The sequence below is a fragment of the Globicephala melas genome, chromosome 18 (assembly GCF_963455315.2).
Source record: "Globicephala melas chromosome 18, mGloMel1.2, whole genome shotgun sequence".
NCBI lineage: Eukaryota > Metazoa > Chordata > Mammalia > Artiodactyla > Delphinidae > Globicephala > Globicephala melas.
Genome location: NC_083331.1, coordinates 16,568,479 through 16,582,727, shown reverse-complemented (window position 1 = coordinate 16,582,727; position 14,249 = coordinate 16,568,479). Strand labels below are relative to the sequence as shown.

Here is a 14,249-nt window from a genome sequence, read left to right as displayed (position 1 = left end):
AGGCAGTGACTTGTTCAGGTTTTCACATCATCCACATTTCAAGTGCTTAAAAGCCACAAGTGGCTAGCAGCTACCTTAACAGAGAGCACAGATATAGAGCATTTCCATCATTGCAGAAAGATCCTTTGGATAACGCTGTGGGAAAAATTGGACACTTGCTGTGTGGTAAGTGGGTTGGATTGGAGGGGATATTTCCAGGGTACAATAAAACTTGAACCTATGCAATGGCAAATCTAAGAACTTTTTGCAGTGGCAAAAAAAATATATTTAAAAGTATAACCTAGTTGAAAACAAATTTTGCGTTTTGAAAGGACAATTTAACGGTTCTGAAAAGTACCAGTGCTTATATACTCATAAAACCAAGCTGTTCTCAAACATTTTGAGAAACTCTCAAAACATTTTGAGATCGAGCTCTAAAATTTGCACTGTTTTCTAAAACAAATATATCTAAAGATTGGTCTGGAGATAATGAACAGAAATCTATTAGCAAATTTACTAATTAGGGTCATGTCTACGCTTCTACGGAAACATTAAACATTTGTTTATTTGAAGTAAAGTCTCTTTAGTCAACTACCATAAATATTGGCTGCCTGTCAGAAATGATGTACCCGAATTTCACATGTTTTACATTTCCTAATAGTGACTTAACCCACACAATATTTTTATATGACGACAGCTGTCATGAAAGCAGAGTATCTTGTATATACATTGGCTTTTGATTAATGAGCTAATGGTGGTTCCCTGTTTAAAGTCATTAGGCCTTATGTATGTTTAGCCAAAGCTCACTCAGAGTTGACAATGATGTTGATTATGTCATCCACGTTAGGGTGTAGCCAAAATGATCATATTACTGATTAGCAGTGCTCTTTTAACGGTACATCACAACCCATTACTAGGTTGTGAAATCAACTTAGTAAATGTTATCAGCATTGAATAAAGAAAAGAAATCTAATAGCCTAGAATTAGAGTACATTGAACATAATGTGTGTAAGTATTGGTTTGTGAAGCTTCTGTTTTATTTGTATGTGTGTCTTTTGGGTGATGCTGTAAAGTATATTTCTTACTGTGGATTACAGTGGAAAGCTTTTGAGCGACACTGGGCTTCTTTCATGTTTTTAGTTGCAACTATGCTTGGTTGTTCTACCTTTTTCCCTTTTCTTATGCTTTATTACACTCTTTTAGCACTCCTTGGTCAGCCCTCTGGGGAATCCCATTTTACCCCCTCCCATGGCATGTAAGGTTCTCACTTCTCCAAACTCATCTCCTGCTACCTCTTCCCCTTGTTCACCCCATTCAAGCCACGCAGCCTCCTTTGCTGTCCTCGAATGTGCCATAAAAGCTGCAGTCTGGAGCCTTTGCACTGGCTGTTCCCTGTGCCTGAACACCCTTCCCTCAGATATATGCATGCCTAACTCCCTTTCTTCCTTCAAGTCTTTGCTCAAATGTTACCCTCTTAATGAGGCCCACCCTGATTGCTTTATTTAAAACTGCAACCCTCTTAGTTCTCACAAGCCCACTTGCCCTGTTGTATTTCTTCCCTACACTCTACTGGCCCTCTTCTACTGCACTATAGAATGTGTTTATTATGTATATAGCTTCTCTGTCTCCCTCTACTAGATGTAAACCCCAGGAGGGTAGGCATTTTTATATGTTTTATTTACTGATATAGCCCAAGCAACCAAAACAGTGTCTGGCACAGAGTAGGTGTCAGTAATATTGTAGAATTGATTTAGATTGGCCCAAGTGGAGAGAGAGAGAGAATGAGAGGTACCAAGCACCAAATACAAAGTAACAACCAGGAGATTATTATTTCATTATTAGGTTATTTCCTGCCTTTTATCAAAAACTTCTAAAAATTAAAGTTTGTACGTACTTTTAAAGGACAATCGTTTTATTAAGTTCTTAAAAAAATAGGAATATTTAATAAACTAATGAAGGAAGACTGAGTTTTCAGGAATGTCACATGGTCACTGTAATTACAAAAGTCAACATGAAATTGACTATTATTCTGTAGAAGATGCAGCAGTTCCTCTTGAAATAGTCACTCATTACTTATTTTTGCTGTTGAACAAAACATGGGGTGGAATTCACATTACCAGAAAAATTGTTAATCTTTTGCAACAGATCAGCTATATTTAGCAGTTGCAGTTCCTATTTTCAGCTAGTTCAACAGAATTAGTTAATAAAATATCTTATTACTATTTGAAGAGTATTTTACTTGTAGGCAGAGAACAGCAGCAATGTACTGTTTTGACGTTATAAATGAATGTGTATCTTTTAAGTCGCTTAATTATGAAATTATTAGTAAAAGCAATCAGGACTTACCAAAAAGAGAACCAGAATATTATTGTTTTAGCACCTAGGAGGAAGCACAGAGTAAAAAACAAAAACAGAGTAAAAAACAAAAAAAAAACAGAGTAAAAAACAAAAACAACCTAGAAATTAATATTTGATATTAATTAATTAATTAATTTGATATTAATTAATATTAATATTAATATTATCAAATTAAAAATATTAACTGAACAATTTTGGAAAATATATCAAAGTAGAAAGAAATGATTAAAGGACAACTATGGTTAGATGTTAGTCACCAATCTTTTATTTTTATTATTCTTCTTAGTTGTAATCATATTCTCTATACAAGTTTGTACCCTGCTTTTGAAAATTAATATTTAAATGAAAAAAATTTTTTAATTAAAAAAATAAAAACTATGATGGATTTTGTAAACAGGAAAAAAAAAGAAGTCAGTATGTTTAAAAAAATAATAATAAAATAAATGAAAAATAGCCAGCATTTTGGCATTTCTCCATTCGTTAACTTGTTAGGTAACTCATAGCGTAAAAAACATGTCTCAAAAACTTTGCACTGCAGAAAATATTAAAAGCACATATAAAAGCAAAGTGAGAATAACTAGGACATCAAGCTATTGAAATTTTCTGAAGTGTATGGTGATTGCTTAGGCTGTCATGCAGCAAAACATGTAAATATCTGACTATCTGATTCACTTGACCATGGTGGCCTAGCCCTATAGGTAGTTCAGTTGCAAAAGTACATTTTGGAGCTTGAATTGCCTGAATTTTCTTACTACCTTAATTTTATGTGAATGTATGTAAGGTTTATAACTGTACACACACACACACATACACACAGGGAAATGAGTAAACACAGTGGCAACCCCAAGTTTAGCCCAAGACCACCAGGGGCACCCCTGCAGTTGAACGGGAGAACACAGGCTATGGGAAGTCAGGGGCGTCTTACTAGATGGAGGATGTTGGGAGGAAGCTTTGGAGGGTTGGGCTCTGGTTGGGTGACTTGGGGAGGGTCTAAGGATGCAGGGATCCACTCTAGTTTGGGTGCTGTTAGAAAGTGGTGTCCCAATAAATCTCCTCTACAGGGAGGGGGGAGCTGGGGTGAGGATGAAGCTGGAATTAGTAAAGAAGTAGCAGTCACTCATTTCAGCTAACAGATGAAGTGTTCAGTATTTTGTAGGTGGCAGAGTGACCTGTTTTTGTCTGTGCTTTGCCCAAATCATGAAGTGGCCTTGCTCTGTCCTCATTTTATTGTGGTCTCAGGACAGCCTTGTCTGAGGCGGGTGTTCTGGGAGATTTGTTTAAGATACTGGGAGAGTCACCATGATCCAGCTGGGAGCCCCAGGCCAGCTTCTGAATGTCTGGGGCTGCTCTTCTTTCTTTCTCAATAGCTTCAGTCATTCTTGTTGTTCTATAACTGGCAGATCTCACAGTTTTATATGTGGGTATTTGCATACAAATTATGCAACCTTTTGCAACAAGTAGGATCCTGTTTTGGGTTGGGTTGGATAAGAGAGTGAATATAAAGGAAATATTCTCCCCAGAAAGAATGGTTCAGTACTACTGCTTGGTCTCTTTTCTAAATAGTTGGCCCTTTTGAGAGCTGATGCCTTTCTCCTCCCCATATGATTCTCCAGTACCGTGTTGCCTTCCCTGTTGTCCCTAGATGAGCATTTGGCAACAAGACAAAACACAAGGCAACAATTCTTTCTTAGGATGAAAGTGATGATAAACATGGATTTTCATTCTTATTTTGTTTTGAAAGAAGAATTCTCATAAGTGTTTAATAATCTATTAGAGAAAAAAAAATCACTACCCTTAGTTCAAGCTCTCTCTGTTCTGGTCACCACTAAGCACTGGTAGAGGTCACTGGATTCTGAACTGTTTTTAAAAATTTTCCCCAGTTCCTTTTATTTTTCCACTAGAAAATGAACATTTCTTATTTCTGGCATTTAGAAGAGTTTCTACGTTTCTCTACTCAGAGGTATTAATGTTGCTGTTCCCTTCTTATTCCTTGAAGAACGACCTGCTTGTCTCTTTGTGTGTTAGTATAACTAGTATAAAAATTAATTTATGGAATATTTTATGATATACTAGATGTAATCACTTTGTTCTTGTTTATAAAACTTAGGAATGGCACAGGCTACACTGACTATTACCATAACTGCCTATCTATCCACATACATGTTTATTCAAAAATATTTGTGGAGCATATGCTATGTGCCCATACAGCTTTGTCCTAGGCATTGGGACACTAGGGAAGAAGGGAGGGAAGGTTAAGAGCACAATTTCTGGGTTGGAATTCCTGCTCTGCCACTTGCTGGTTGTGTGTGTTGGGTAATTAGTTGATCTCTCTAAACTTTACATTCTTCCTCTGTAAAACGTGGAGATCATGCTGATACTTCCCCTTAAGACTTTTGGGAGGACTGAAAGAGTCAGAGTTACATGTTCAGCGCAGTACTTGTCACAGTTGGTATGCAGTGAAAGGCATCATTATTTTTTGAGGATAAACTGGTGAATTATTAGATGCTGTCCTTCCTCAAGGAACTGACTGAAAATCAGGCTCACTCCTTAGTGAGGTAACTGAGAAGACTGGAGGCATCTCATTCATGGGGAGGATGTTTGGAGACAGGAAGTGGAGTGCAATGAGAAGGTTTTGTCTCAGTGAGCCTGATATATGATGAAATGTTGTCTAGGCGAAGTAGATGGTGAGAGAAAAGGCAGAGGAATGAGGCTAGTTGAGAGGAGCGTGGTTCCGACATTAGGAACACAGTGTCAAGTGCTGGATGTGACAGAGGGGGCAGTTCCTCACGGCCAGACTGTGGTCAAGGTGGGGAGGGAGGGAGACGGTAGAAACTGTGGCTGGAGGGGCAAGTGAGAACCAGATCTCACAGGCCATGTGTTCCAAGCTTAGTACCTTGGACTTTACCCTGAAGACAATAGGAATCTTGAGCCAGTCTCCAACATCACCACTGGTCCTCCTTCCAAGAAGGTACTTAAATAATTTTTTTAAGTGAATAAATGAAATTGCTTAGAGATGTTTGTTGCAGCACATTTTTTTAAAAAAAGTTTTCATCCTTGGACCTAAATGTCAGAGAATGTATTATACTCTCATTCATAGGACATAGTGACAGTCATCCACGTGCACCCTGGCCCCTTTTGATTTTTCTTGCCTTCTCATTCCTTATCCATCCCCAATCCCATTCCCCTCCCTTTTAAAGGCACCCATTTCTTATGTGATACATGGCCTTAAATGTGCATATATCCTTCTAAAAGATATAATGTTGTTTTATGTGTGTTTTTAATTTACCTACATGGTTTTCTGCCATAAATCTCTTCCTACTTCTTTGTTTCCCTCTTGATATAAAGCATCCATGCTGCAACGTGTGCATCTAGTTCATTGCGGGTACCTCTAGTTCATTGCTTCAAACTGCTGCATAGTCCATATATAGTATACATTGTAGCATTTTTTAGAATAACATTTTGAAATAATCTAAATATTGTACACTAAGGATTGGTCAAGTAACCTTGGTACATTAGCAATGTGAAATAGCATGTCTTCAATGACAGTTCTGGATGCCATGGGAAATGTGTTCATGGCAATGTTAAGGTACAAAAGCAGACAAAACTGTCTTTGCATTGTGAAAACAACCACATAAAAACACGTGTTCAAACAGCCAACGGCTGGAAAGGATCAGAAAACGATGAAAACAGCTCTAGAGCAATACCAATCTGCTGCCTGCCCCAGAGTTAGCATCTGGGTCCCCCTCCTCAACCAGAAAGGCTTCCTCTCTGCCAGGTGTGTCCTGCAGTCAACTTGAGCTGCATTTGTCTCCCCTCATGGGAAACAGGACTGAAATAAAAAAATCTTTTCAGAAGGCTGAGATAGATCTAGTGCTGCACAATTTAACTCCCTTCAAGATTAAGCAAAAAAAGTTAAGTGCATTAAGAGTTATGTATATTCTCTTCCATTTGTGCAAAAAAAAAAAAAAGACACATAAACTTGTTTTTGAATGGAAAAATTCTGAAGAACAGACAAGAAACTGTTAACAGTGATTGCCCCTGGGGAGGGGGACTGGGGATCTGGGGTAGCAGGGAGTCATACTATTCTGAAGTATGAGACAAATATTTATTATCTTCTTTTCTAAAACCATGGACTATTAAAATTTTATTTTTAAAAGTTTAAATCCCGAAATTTCATGACTCTTAACTTTTTGAACATCGCTTTTAAAAGTCCTAATTTTTAACTCATTACAAATCAATGTCTTCCAAAACAACAAATGCACGTTTTGAGCCTCAAACTGTGCCCCTCTTTTTAGTAATGAGGACTAACCCCAATTTGAGGACCGCTTTACATGCATTTTGTTATGAATCACAAAGCACACCAGATTCTGACATTAATTCCAACGCAGAATGCAAATGATATAAAGAAACGTTGACAAGGAACGGTGGCATTAGGATTCCGATGTGATAGCTGTTGTCTTTAACGTGGATTTGCTCCACGCTTTTCCTCCCGCTAGGTGTGCGCGAGTCCGCCAGCCCTCAGAGGTGGTAGGCGTCATCCCTCCGGGAGCCCCTCTCCGCAGAGACTCGGCCTCGGCCCGCTCTCCGCAGGGTGGGGAGTCCCTGGGCGGAGGGCCGCTGGGCGCGGTGACCGGGCGCCCCGAGACTGAGACCACCCCGCCCCCCGCCGCCGCCGCCGCCGCCGCCCTGGGTCGCCGCCCCCCGCGCCGCGTCACTGGGCGCCGCGGGTGAGCACCTACCATTGGCCGAGCCGCGGAGGGGAGAGGCCGTGACCCTTCCGCGCCGGCAGGCGACGCGCCAGTGGGCCGGCGGCCTGGGCCTGGCGCTCAGTTTAAAAGCTTAACCGGGACCGCTGGCGGGCTCCGGAAACGAAACGAAATTCGCCCCGCTGGCCGCCCTCCGGGCCCTGCCAGTCCCTCCGCGCGCCGCGCTCCCCGGAATCGACCCTTCTCCCGCCATTTGCCACCGGGCTCTCGCTGAGCCCGCCCTCCCAGGGCTCAGAGGCCTGCGGCCGCCGGAACCGAACGGGCGGCATGGCGGCAGGCGTGGACTGCGGAGAAGGGGCTAGCGCCCGGCAGCACGTGTTCCTAGTCCCAGGTAAACACGCCTGTCCCGGGACGGCGGCGCGCCCGGCCAAGGCCGGGCCTCCGGCCCCGGGCGGCCCGGCGCTAGAGCGCGCCAAACAGCGGCTGGGGCGGCTCCCAGGCGGGTTCTCGGCGGCGGCGGGGCGCGCCCCCTCTGGCCCGCGGCCCCTGAGCGCGCACCCCAGAGTGTTCACGGGTCAGCGCAGAGCCGAGGCGCAGCCGGAACAGGCCCTGCGCGCCCCTCGGCCGCGCGGGCGGGACCCGAGTGCCTCGCGGAACACGTGGTTCCTCATCTTGGTTACGAGTGTCAGCAGCTCCGCTTTTCAAAACCTCAGCAGGAAGCGCAGAAACCGACCAAGCGGATTTTCCCCGTTCTGGTCCTTTGTGGATCCATCGGGTGGGCTGGAGGGAGCGGCCCAGGTGGGGGGAAAGCAGTGCGGGTTCAGGGCCCCGAGTCCTGGAGGTGTCTGCTCTTGGGGTGTAATTAGGAATCCCCCACTCGACAGCTGGCTTGGCGGCTGAGTCCTACTGGATCGGAACCTAGGATCCAGTAGGTCCACATTGGCCTGGAGGCTGCGCTGTCTTAACAGGATCCCAGCCCTGGGACAGGCCTTGGTTTGTGAGGCAGGAGGGGAGCTGGATGGTGGCAGGGGTTAGGACAGGGGTGGTTCAGAGAGGTTCAGGCAAGTAGCTAATGACAGGAATGCTGGAGCCAGTATTTTCAGCCTCCCCCGGGATGATGACCACATCCAGGGTCTGCTGGGGCTTGGGATGATGGACATCAGTTGCCACCTATGATGGCATAAGATGGCAGAGTAAATGGAGTTTAGAACCAGGGAGTGCAAGACAGAAAGGTTTGGCCTTTTCATAGGATGAAACATTGATTTGACGGCATAACATTGGCTATAAGGAAAACCGATTGTTTTCTTTATGTAACTTTGATATTTAGCTTAGCAAATACAGTATTTTTGCAGTAAATGATACTCTGATAACTATATAGTCCCCCAGTAACCTAGATTTTTATGATGGATATTGAAAATAGTTACATGACCACCTGTCAAGACTATGTTGTGCATGTTTAACTTTTCGTCCCTTTATAAAGAAGTGTACCATACATAACGTGTACCAGTTTTAAGTGTGCAACTCAATGAACTTTTCATATGTATACACCCCTGTAACCATTCCCCAGGTCAAGACCTAGAACTTTTCCAGTGAGCTCCTCTTGCCTGTTGGTAGATAGCCTCAGTAACCTCTATGCTGACCTCTGTCACCAGAAATTTGTTCTGCCTGTTTGGATAAGTGTGTGTTAACTTTGTACCTGGCATCGTTTACTCAGCTGAGGTCCACCCATATTCTGTGGAGCAGTAGTCTCGTTTGTTGGTTGGTTTGTGTTTTCTTTGCTGGGTGTATTTTATTGTATGCATATTCATAATATTTATCTCCACTACTGTGGGTGGATGTTCGGATTATTTCCCGTTTGTAACTATTACGAGTTACACTTCTAAGAACACTCTTTTATGAGGTTTTTGGTAGATGGAAGCGCTCATTTCTCTGCAGTATAGACCCAGGAGTGGAATTGCCGGTCCTGGATATTGTATGGTCAGCTTTGGTAGACTCTGCTCAACGGTTTTCCAAAGTGCTTGTACTGATATATACTCCCAGCTGTTTGTGAGAGTTCCCGTTGCTCCATATCCTCACTAGAGATGTTTGTAGTTTGTATAGGAAAAGTTAGTGCAAAATTCAGGGTTTTCACAAAATCTAGTAAAGGGCTACCTGATACATGCTTTACAGTAGAAAACATCTCTTCTCACTGTTGTCACATCAATTCAATGAGATTTTGACGGTGGGAACTCATTCAGAATCAAGCGCATTATTTTTATTCAGATACACACAATGGCTGAGAATAATTTGAATTTCTTATCTTGTTCTATTTAATCAGTATTGAAATTTTCATTCTTAAAGTATGTCTGTATCCTCACCGTATTAAACACAAAAACCTTTAAGATCATTTAATATTGATCGCATCTCTGATAACTGTTGGTTTAATATGTCTACTGTCAGGTGGCGAGAAGAATTTCAGTCTAGTTCCTGTTCACAGCTGAGTTGAATTGTGACCTTCCAACTCATTGGAGGAGGCTGAGCCAGCTGTTAAGGAACTGTTAAAGAAGAACAGTGTGGTCAGGCAGGCTGGTTCTGTAGGACTTAGAACTTGAGCTTCTAGTGCCTGTAATTCTTCTAGCTGGACTTTACTGCCATCTGCAGGCCCTGGGTGTAGAAACGCTGGTGGTCTGATAGTTAACTGCTGTGCAACTATGCTTCTCAATCTTGAGGGCATCAGTCATCTGGGGAGCTGGGCCCCATCCCCAGAGTCTCTGATTCAGTAGGTCTGGGGTGGGGGCCCTGAGAATGTGCATTTCTAACAAGTCCCCCCCCCCCACCCCGCCCAGTGCTGCTGGTGCTGCTGGTCAGAGGACACCACTAGGAACCACTGAAGTAGGACCAGCCCTAGGGAGCTGGATTGGGAGATGGGAACAGCCAGCCTCAGATTTAGCTGTCTTTCTGGCGGGTCAGAATTTCCATGGTCAGGGGAGTGCATGTAAGTACAGGGTATGAGGCCCATCTTCACAGATGTATTTGTTGTTTCTTCCAGCCTATGGGAAGTCATCCCCAGTAAGTTATGCATTTAAGAGATGGAGACTATACCCTACCATAGGGCTGTATTATATAGTAACAGAGGTCTCTCTGCCACTCGTTTTCAGTTTGTCTGGAAAAGTCAAATATCTCAGAAAAACAAAAGCTGAAACTTGGAAGGGATACTTGGAGGTGGTCGGACGTAGCCTTGATTTTCATAGGCCAGTGGAGATAGAGCTGCCTTCCGTTTCAGCAGGGTAAGCATTCCTTGCACTTTGGGATGATCTCAAACGTTTCTCCCACACTCCCTGGAATACTAGCCTATTCGCAGCTTTGGTTACTGTAAGAGACCGTGAACATCTCAACTTTTTGGAATAAGGTAGAAGTTTCCATCTCTCTTTGCTGCCCTAAAAGTAAATGTTTAAGTTATATTTTTAATATTTTTCTCTAGTCCAAGTTTTGTACGCTTGTCAGTCCTAATAAGTTAGAGTGGATGCCAGCGTGAGAGGCCAGCGGGAACAGATTCACTGAATGTAGGAGAGAAGACTGTGTTATATGCTTCTGTGGCTGAACTCTGTTACTTAGCCATCTCCAAGGAAATGTTAAAGCATTGGGAAACCCTAATGTTACTTGAGGAAAAAGGGAAAGACAGAAATGATCTCAGGATCCACTTAGGCTGAAATCATCCCCCAGTCAGCCCCCTGATTAAAGAGCCTCCAGGTCAAACTGGAATTCAGATCACATCTTCAAGTGTAGACAAGTTTTGCAATAAACTTATTCCCCTTCATTTTATGAAAATACACATTTAAAAGTATTTTAGGAAGAGTATTTCTCTTTGTTATTTTTTTCCCCCAAGATAGCATAAGTAATGCCAGTTTCTGGGGGGTAGAGGAAGGGGTACCCTTTGGGAGATAATCCCAGGCCTGCCTGCCTACCTTAGACATTCCAAATACAGTAATGACCCTTTTATGTGAGGTGCCATGATAATCACCATAAAATGTCATATTTGTCTCTCCAAAAGGAACACAAAAATAGATTTGTATAACTGCAAGCTTTAGAACTGTATTCTAATTAAAGGATTAAAAAAGAAATCAAATTTAAAAGGAAAAACTAATTTCCTATTTAATAATGGAGAAAATTTATGTTATTTCTGATTAGAGACTTGTAGCTTTTTAATAAGCCCACAAGAAACACGTCTTGTTTGAAAAGTAGAAGTTTAAAGTATGTGGCAAAGGAAGAATTACTATAGACCCAAATGACTTTTCAATGACCCTAAAAAAAAAATAAAACTTTTTTCCTCTTTTACCTGAGGGCATGTGGTTAGTCTCAGAAGAAGAAGCAAGTATTTTGTTCTTTGTCAACAGTGTTTGCTTGTATGTATGTTTGTGTTTAGAAATATACCTCGTGGGCTGAAAGCTTCCCTACTTTCAGAAGAGCTTTTTCACCAGGGAGGAACCTGCATTAACTTGGCCAGAGATAGGGAACCTGGAGGATTCAAGTGCTGACTTTAGACAACTTCTGAATCATTCAGCTCAGCTTCTTGGTAGATTTGTCATTTACTGAATAGTCTCCTGCAGGCTGTCAGCCGTTAGGGAGTCTTTGAGTTTTCCAGCACAGAGTGTATTTAACATTTTCCACACAAATCCTGAATCTGGCTTTGTCTTTATGAAACGTTTTTGGAGGGAACCCGACTGACCTTTCTCAGATGGCCACTCACTGGATCTGCTCCCCTTGCTATCCGAGCACATTCTGAAGTGGATGGACTTAATCGGTTGCCAATTGGTATAACTGGGCTGTTTCCAGAGCCTGATCTTGTCATGCTAGTAATTGTTCCAAAAGGCCCCTGGACGTTTATAAGTCAGAACTCATGACTCCCACATATTTATCCTCCAGGGCAGAAAAAAATTCATAAAAGGAGAGTAAGAAATGTTCATGATTTTTTTTCCACTTCAATTGTGGAATAGGGACTGAATGGGTTTTCCCCGTATCCTCTGAGCTTTAACCATGCTGTTAAGAAACAAACAAACAACAGTGTTCTTGAAAGCCTGGCTGTAATAAAACACACCTAAAACTAGATTTATGCTATTTATGAGCTCTGTGTCCTTGGACAGATTGCATGCTCATTGTAAAGCCTCGATTTCCTCATCTCTGCAGTGGGGAGAACAGTACCGGTCTCACGGGGTTGTTGTCTGTTGGTTTGAATTACACATACGCTCTCTCTTGCACCCCAAGCTTTTAGCCTCCCTGGCCTGGGACAGAGCAGGCATTCAGTAAACATTTGCTAAAAGAATAAATGGCTCACATTCTGTTTCTCCCTGCAGCCATTGTCTTTGCTCACGCTGTCCTTTTTCTTCCCTTTCCATTTCCATCAACTTTAGTTTCCATGAAGCTAAGACATTTGTATGTATCACAAAGTGAATTCCAGTGTTCTTTTTTCTATTTCTGCCTTTATTTTACTATCTATTCTTACTACGTATTTATTGGAACACCCACTAAAATACTTAGCGATATTGAGGTTGCATAACTTCTCTTTCTTTGAGTGCGCATGACTTTGTGTCTGCCTGGACCCCTACCCACTCTTTCCCACGTTCTCTGCTTGGCAACTACGTACTTATCTTTTAAACCCAGTGCACGTGTCACCTCTTCCAGGAAGCCTTCCTTCTGGGCCTCTCCCCGTTAGTGTGCAAGTTAGTGGTACCTCTTAGACCACCTACACATTTCATCGTCGTTATTCAGTTCACTGTCATTTTTATATGAGTATGTATGTATTGGACGCCCAGTACCTGCCAGAAGCTGGGGAGGATCCAGGCACGTTCTCCCCGGGTGGCCCCCGTTAGCTCCTCATTGGTGGGCTCATTGGCCTTAAGCTTCAGAACCCAACCTTGCCTGGTGCCTCTGAAAGCAAGCATGCCACCTAGGCCTTCCAGCCTTCAGAGGTCCTTTATATTTGTTTTTAAAATATCTTTGAAAGTGCCTTTCTGTTCTAGGTATGACTGTTCGCTAAAGTGGAGTGAGCTCAATGGTGAAAGGGTCCGATATGCTCTGAGCCTGTTTCCTTACCTGCCTCTGGAACTGCTAGACTCCAGGCTGGCTGAGGGCTCCCCAGCCAGAGCTGATTTCCCTGCGAGGGCCTGAAGTCCTCACAACATTTGGCAAGACTCTCTTCCATCGTCAGTTGCTCTTTTAACTTCAGTTCTCACCATCTAACTCTTCACTTACACGTTTTTTTCCCCAGTGGTTTTTTTTTTCATTAACTTTTTTTATTAGAGCAGTAGTACGTACCCAGTGTAGAAATTTTAGTAATGCAGAAAAATATACAGAAGAAAAGAATTTGTCCATCATCCTGCCACTGAAAAATAACAATTTTGGAAATATTTTTTCCAGGCTTTTTGTGTTGTATGTATCATAGAATGAATTCCAGTGTTCTTAAATTTTTTCTCATTTTTCTATTTCTGCCTTTATTTCACTATTTACTCTTACTTCTTATTTGAGGGAACACTGACTAAAACACTCAGGGACACTGAGGTTACACAAGAGTACTGTCTGGTTCTGTTTACTATAGTTCTACATAGAATTAGGAAAAGATGGTTAGACTGATTTAATGGGGAGCTAGGGGGCTGAAATTTTTTTCTTTTAATTTTGATAAAGACAGAAACTCAGACAGTGACATGAATAAAGCTGACAAAGAATCTGTAGGTCGTATTTTGAGCACTGAAGAGGCTTGTTATGAGTTTACTTATAACAAATATACCAAATAAGAAGTATTGCTTCACAGAGCAGGCAGTACATACTTGAAATGGATTATCTTTTTTTTTTAATATCTTTATTGGAGTATAATTGCTTTACAATGTTGTGTTAGTTTCTGCTGTATAACAAAGTGAATCAGCTATACATATACATATATCCCCATATCCCTTCCCTCTTGCGTCTCCCGCCCACCTTCACTATCTTACCCCTCCAGGTGGTCACAAAGCACCGAGCTGATCTCTCTGTGCTATGCGGCTGCTTCCCACTAGCTATCTATTTTACATTTTGTCGTGTATGTAAGTCAGTGCCACTCTCTCACTTCGTCCCAGCTTACCCTTCCCCCTCCCCGTGTCCTCAAGTCCATTCCATACGTCTGCGTCTTTATTCCTGGCCTGCCCCTACGTTCATCAGAACCATATTTTTTTTAGATTCCATATATATGTGTTAGCA

The 14,249-nt window shown here is 42.3% G+C and overlaps 1 protein-coding gene across 12 annotated transcripts in view; it reads left to right on the top strand.

The window, feature by feature from the left end:
- The window catches only part of RNASEH2B (ribonuclease H2 subunit B), a 128,433-nt gene that overhangs the window by 37,059 nt on the left and 77,125 nt on the right, over positions 1-14,249 (top strand). For 8 of the 12 annotated variants that reach the window (XR_009559700.2, XR_011376886.1, XR_009559699.2 and 5 more), the window contains exon 1: positions 7,096-7,434. The exons of 1 other annotated variant lie outside the window; for it this stretch is intronic. Coding sequence is in view for 5 of the 11 variants with exons in the window: in XM_060287719.1 (XP_060143702.1) it covers positions 7,371-7,434 (64 nt within the window). In the remaining 6 variants the exon portion in view is untranslated. Of the gene's footprint in view, positions 1-7,095; positions 7,435-7,709; positions 7,819-10,180; positions 10,310-14,249 lie in introns of those variants that run through there. 3 more of the 12 variants (XM_060287716.1, XM_030882373.3, XM_060287715.2) reach the window with 2 other exon arrangements.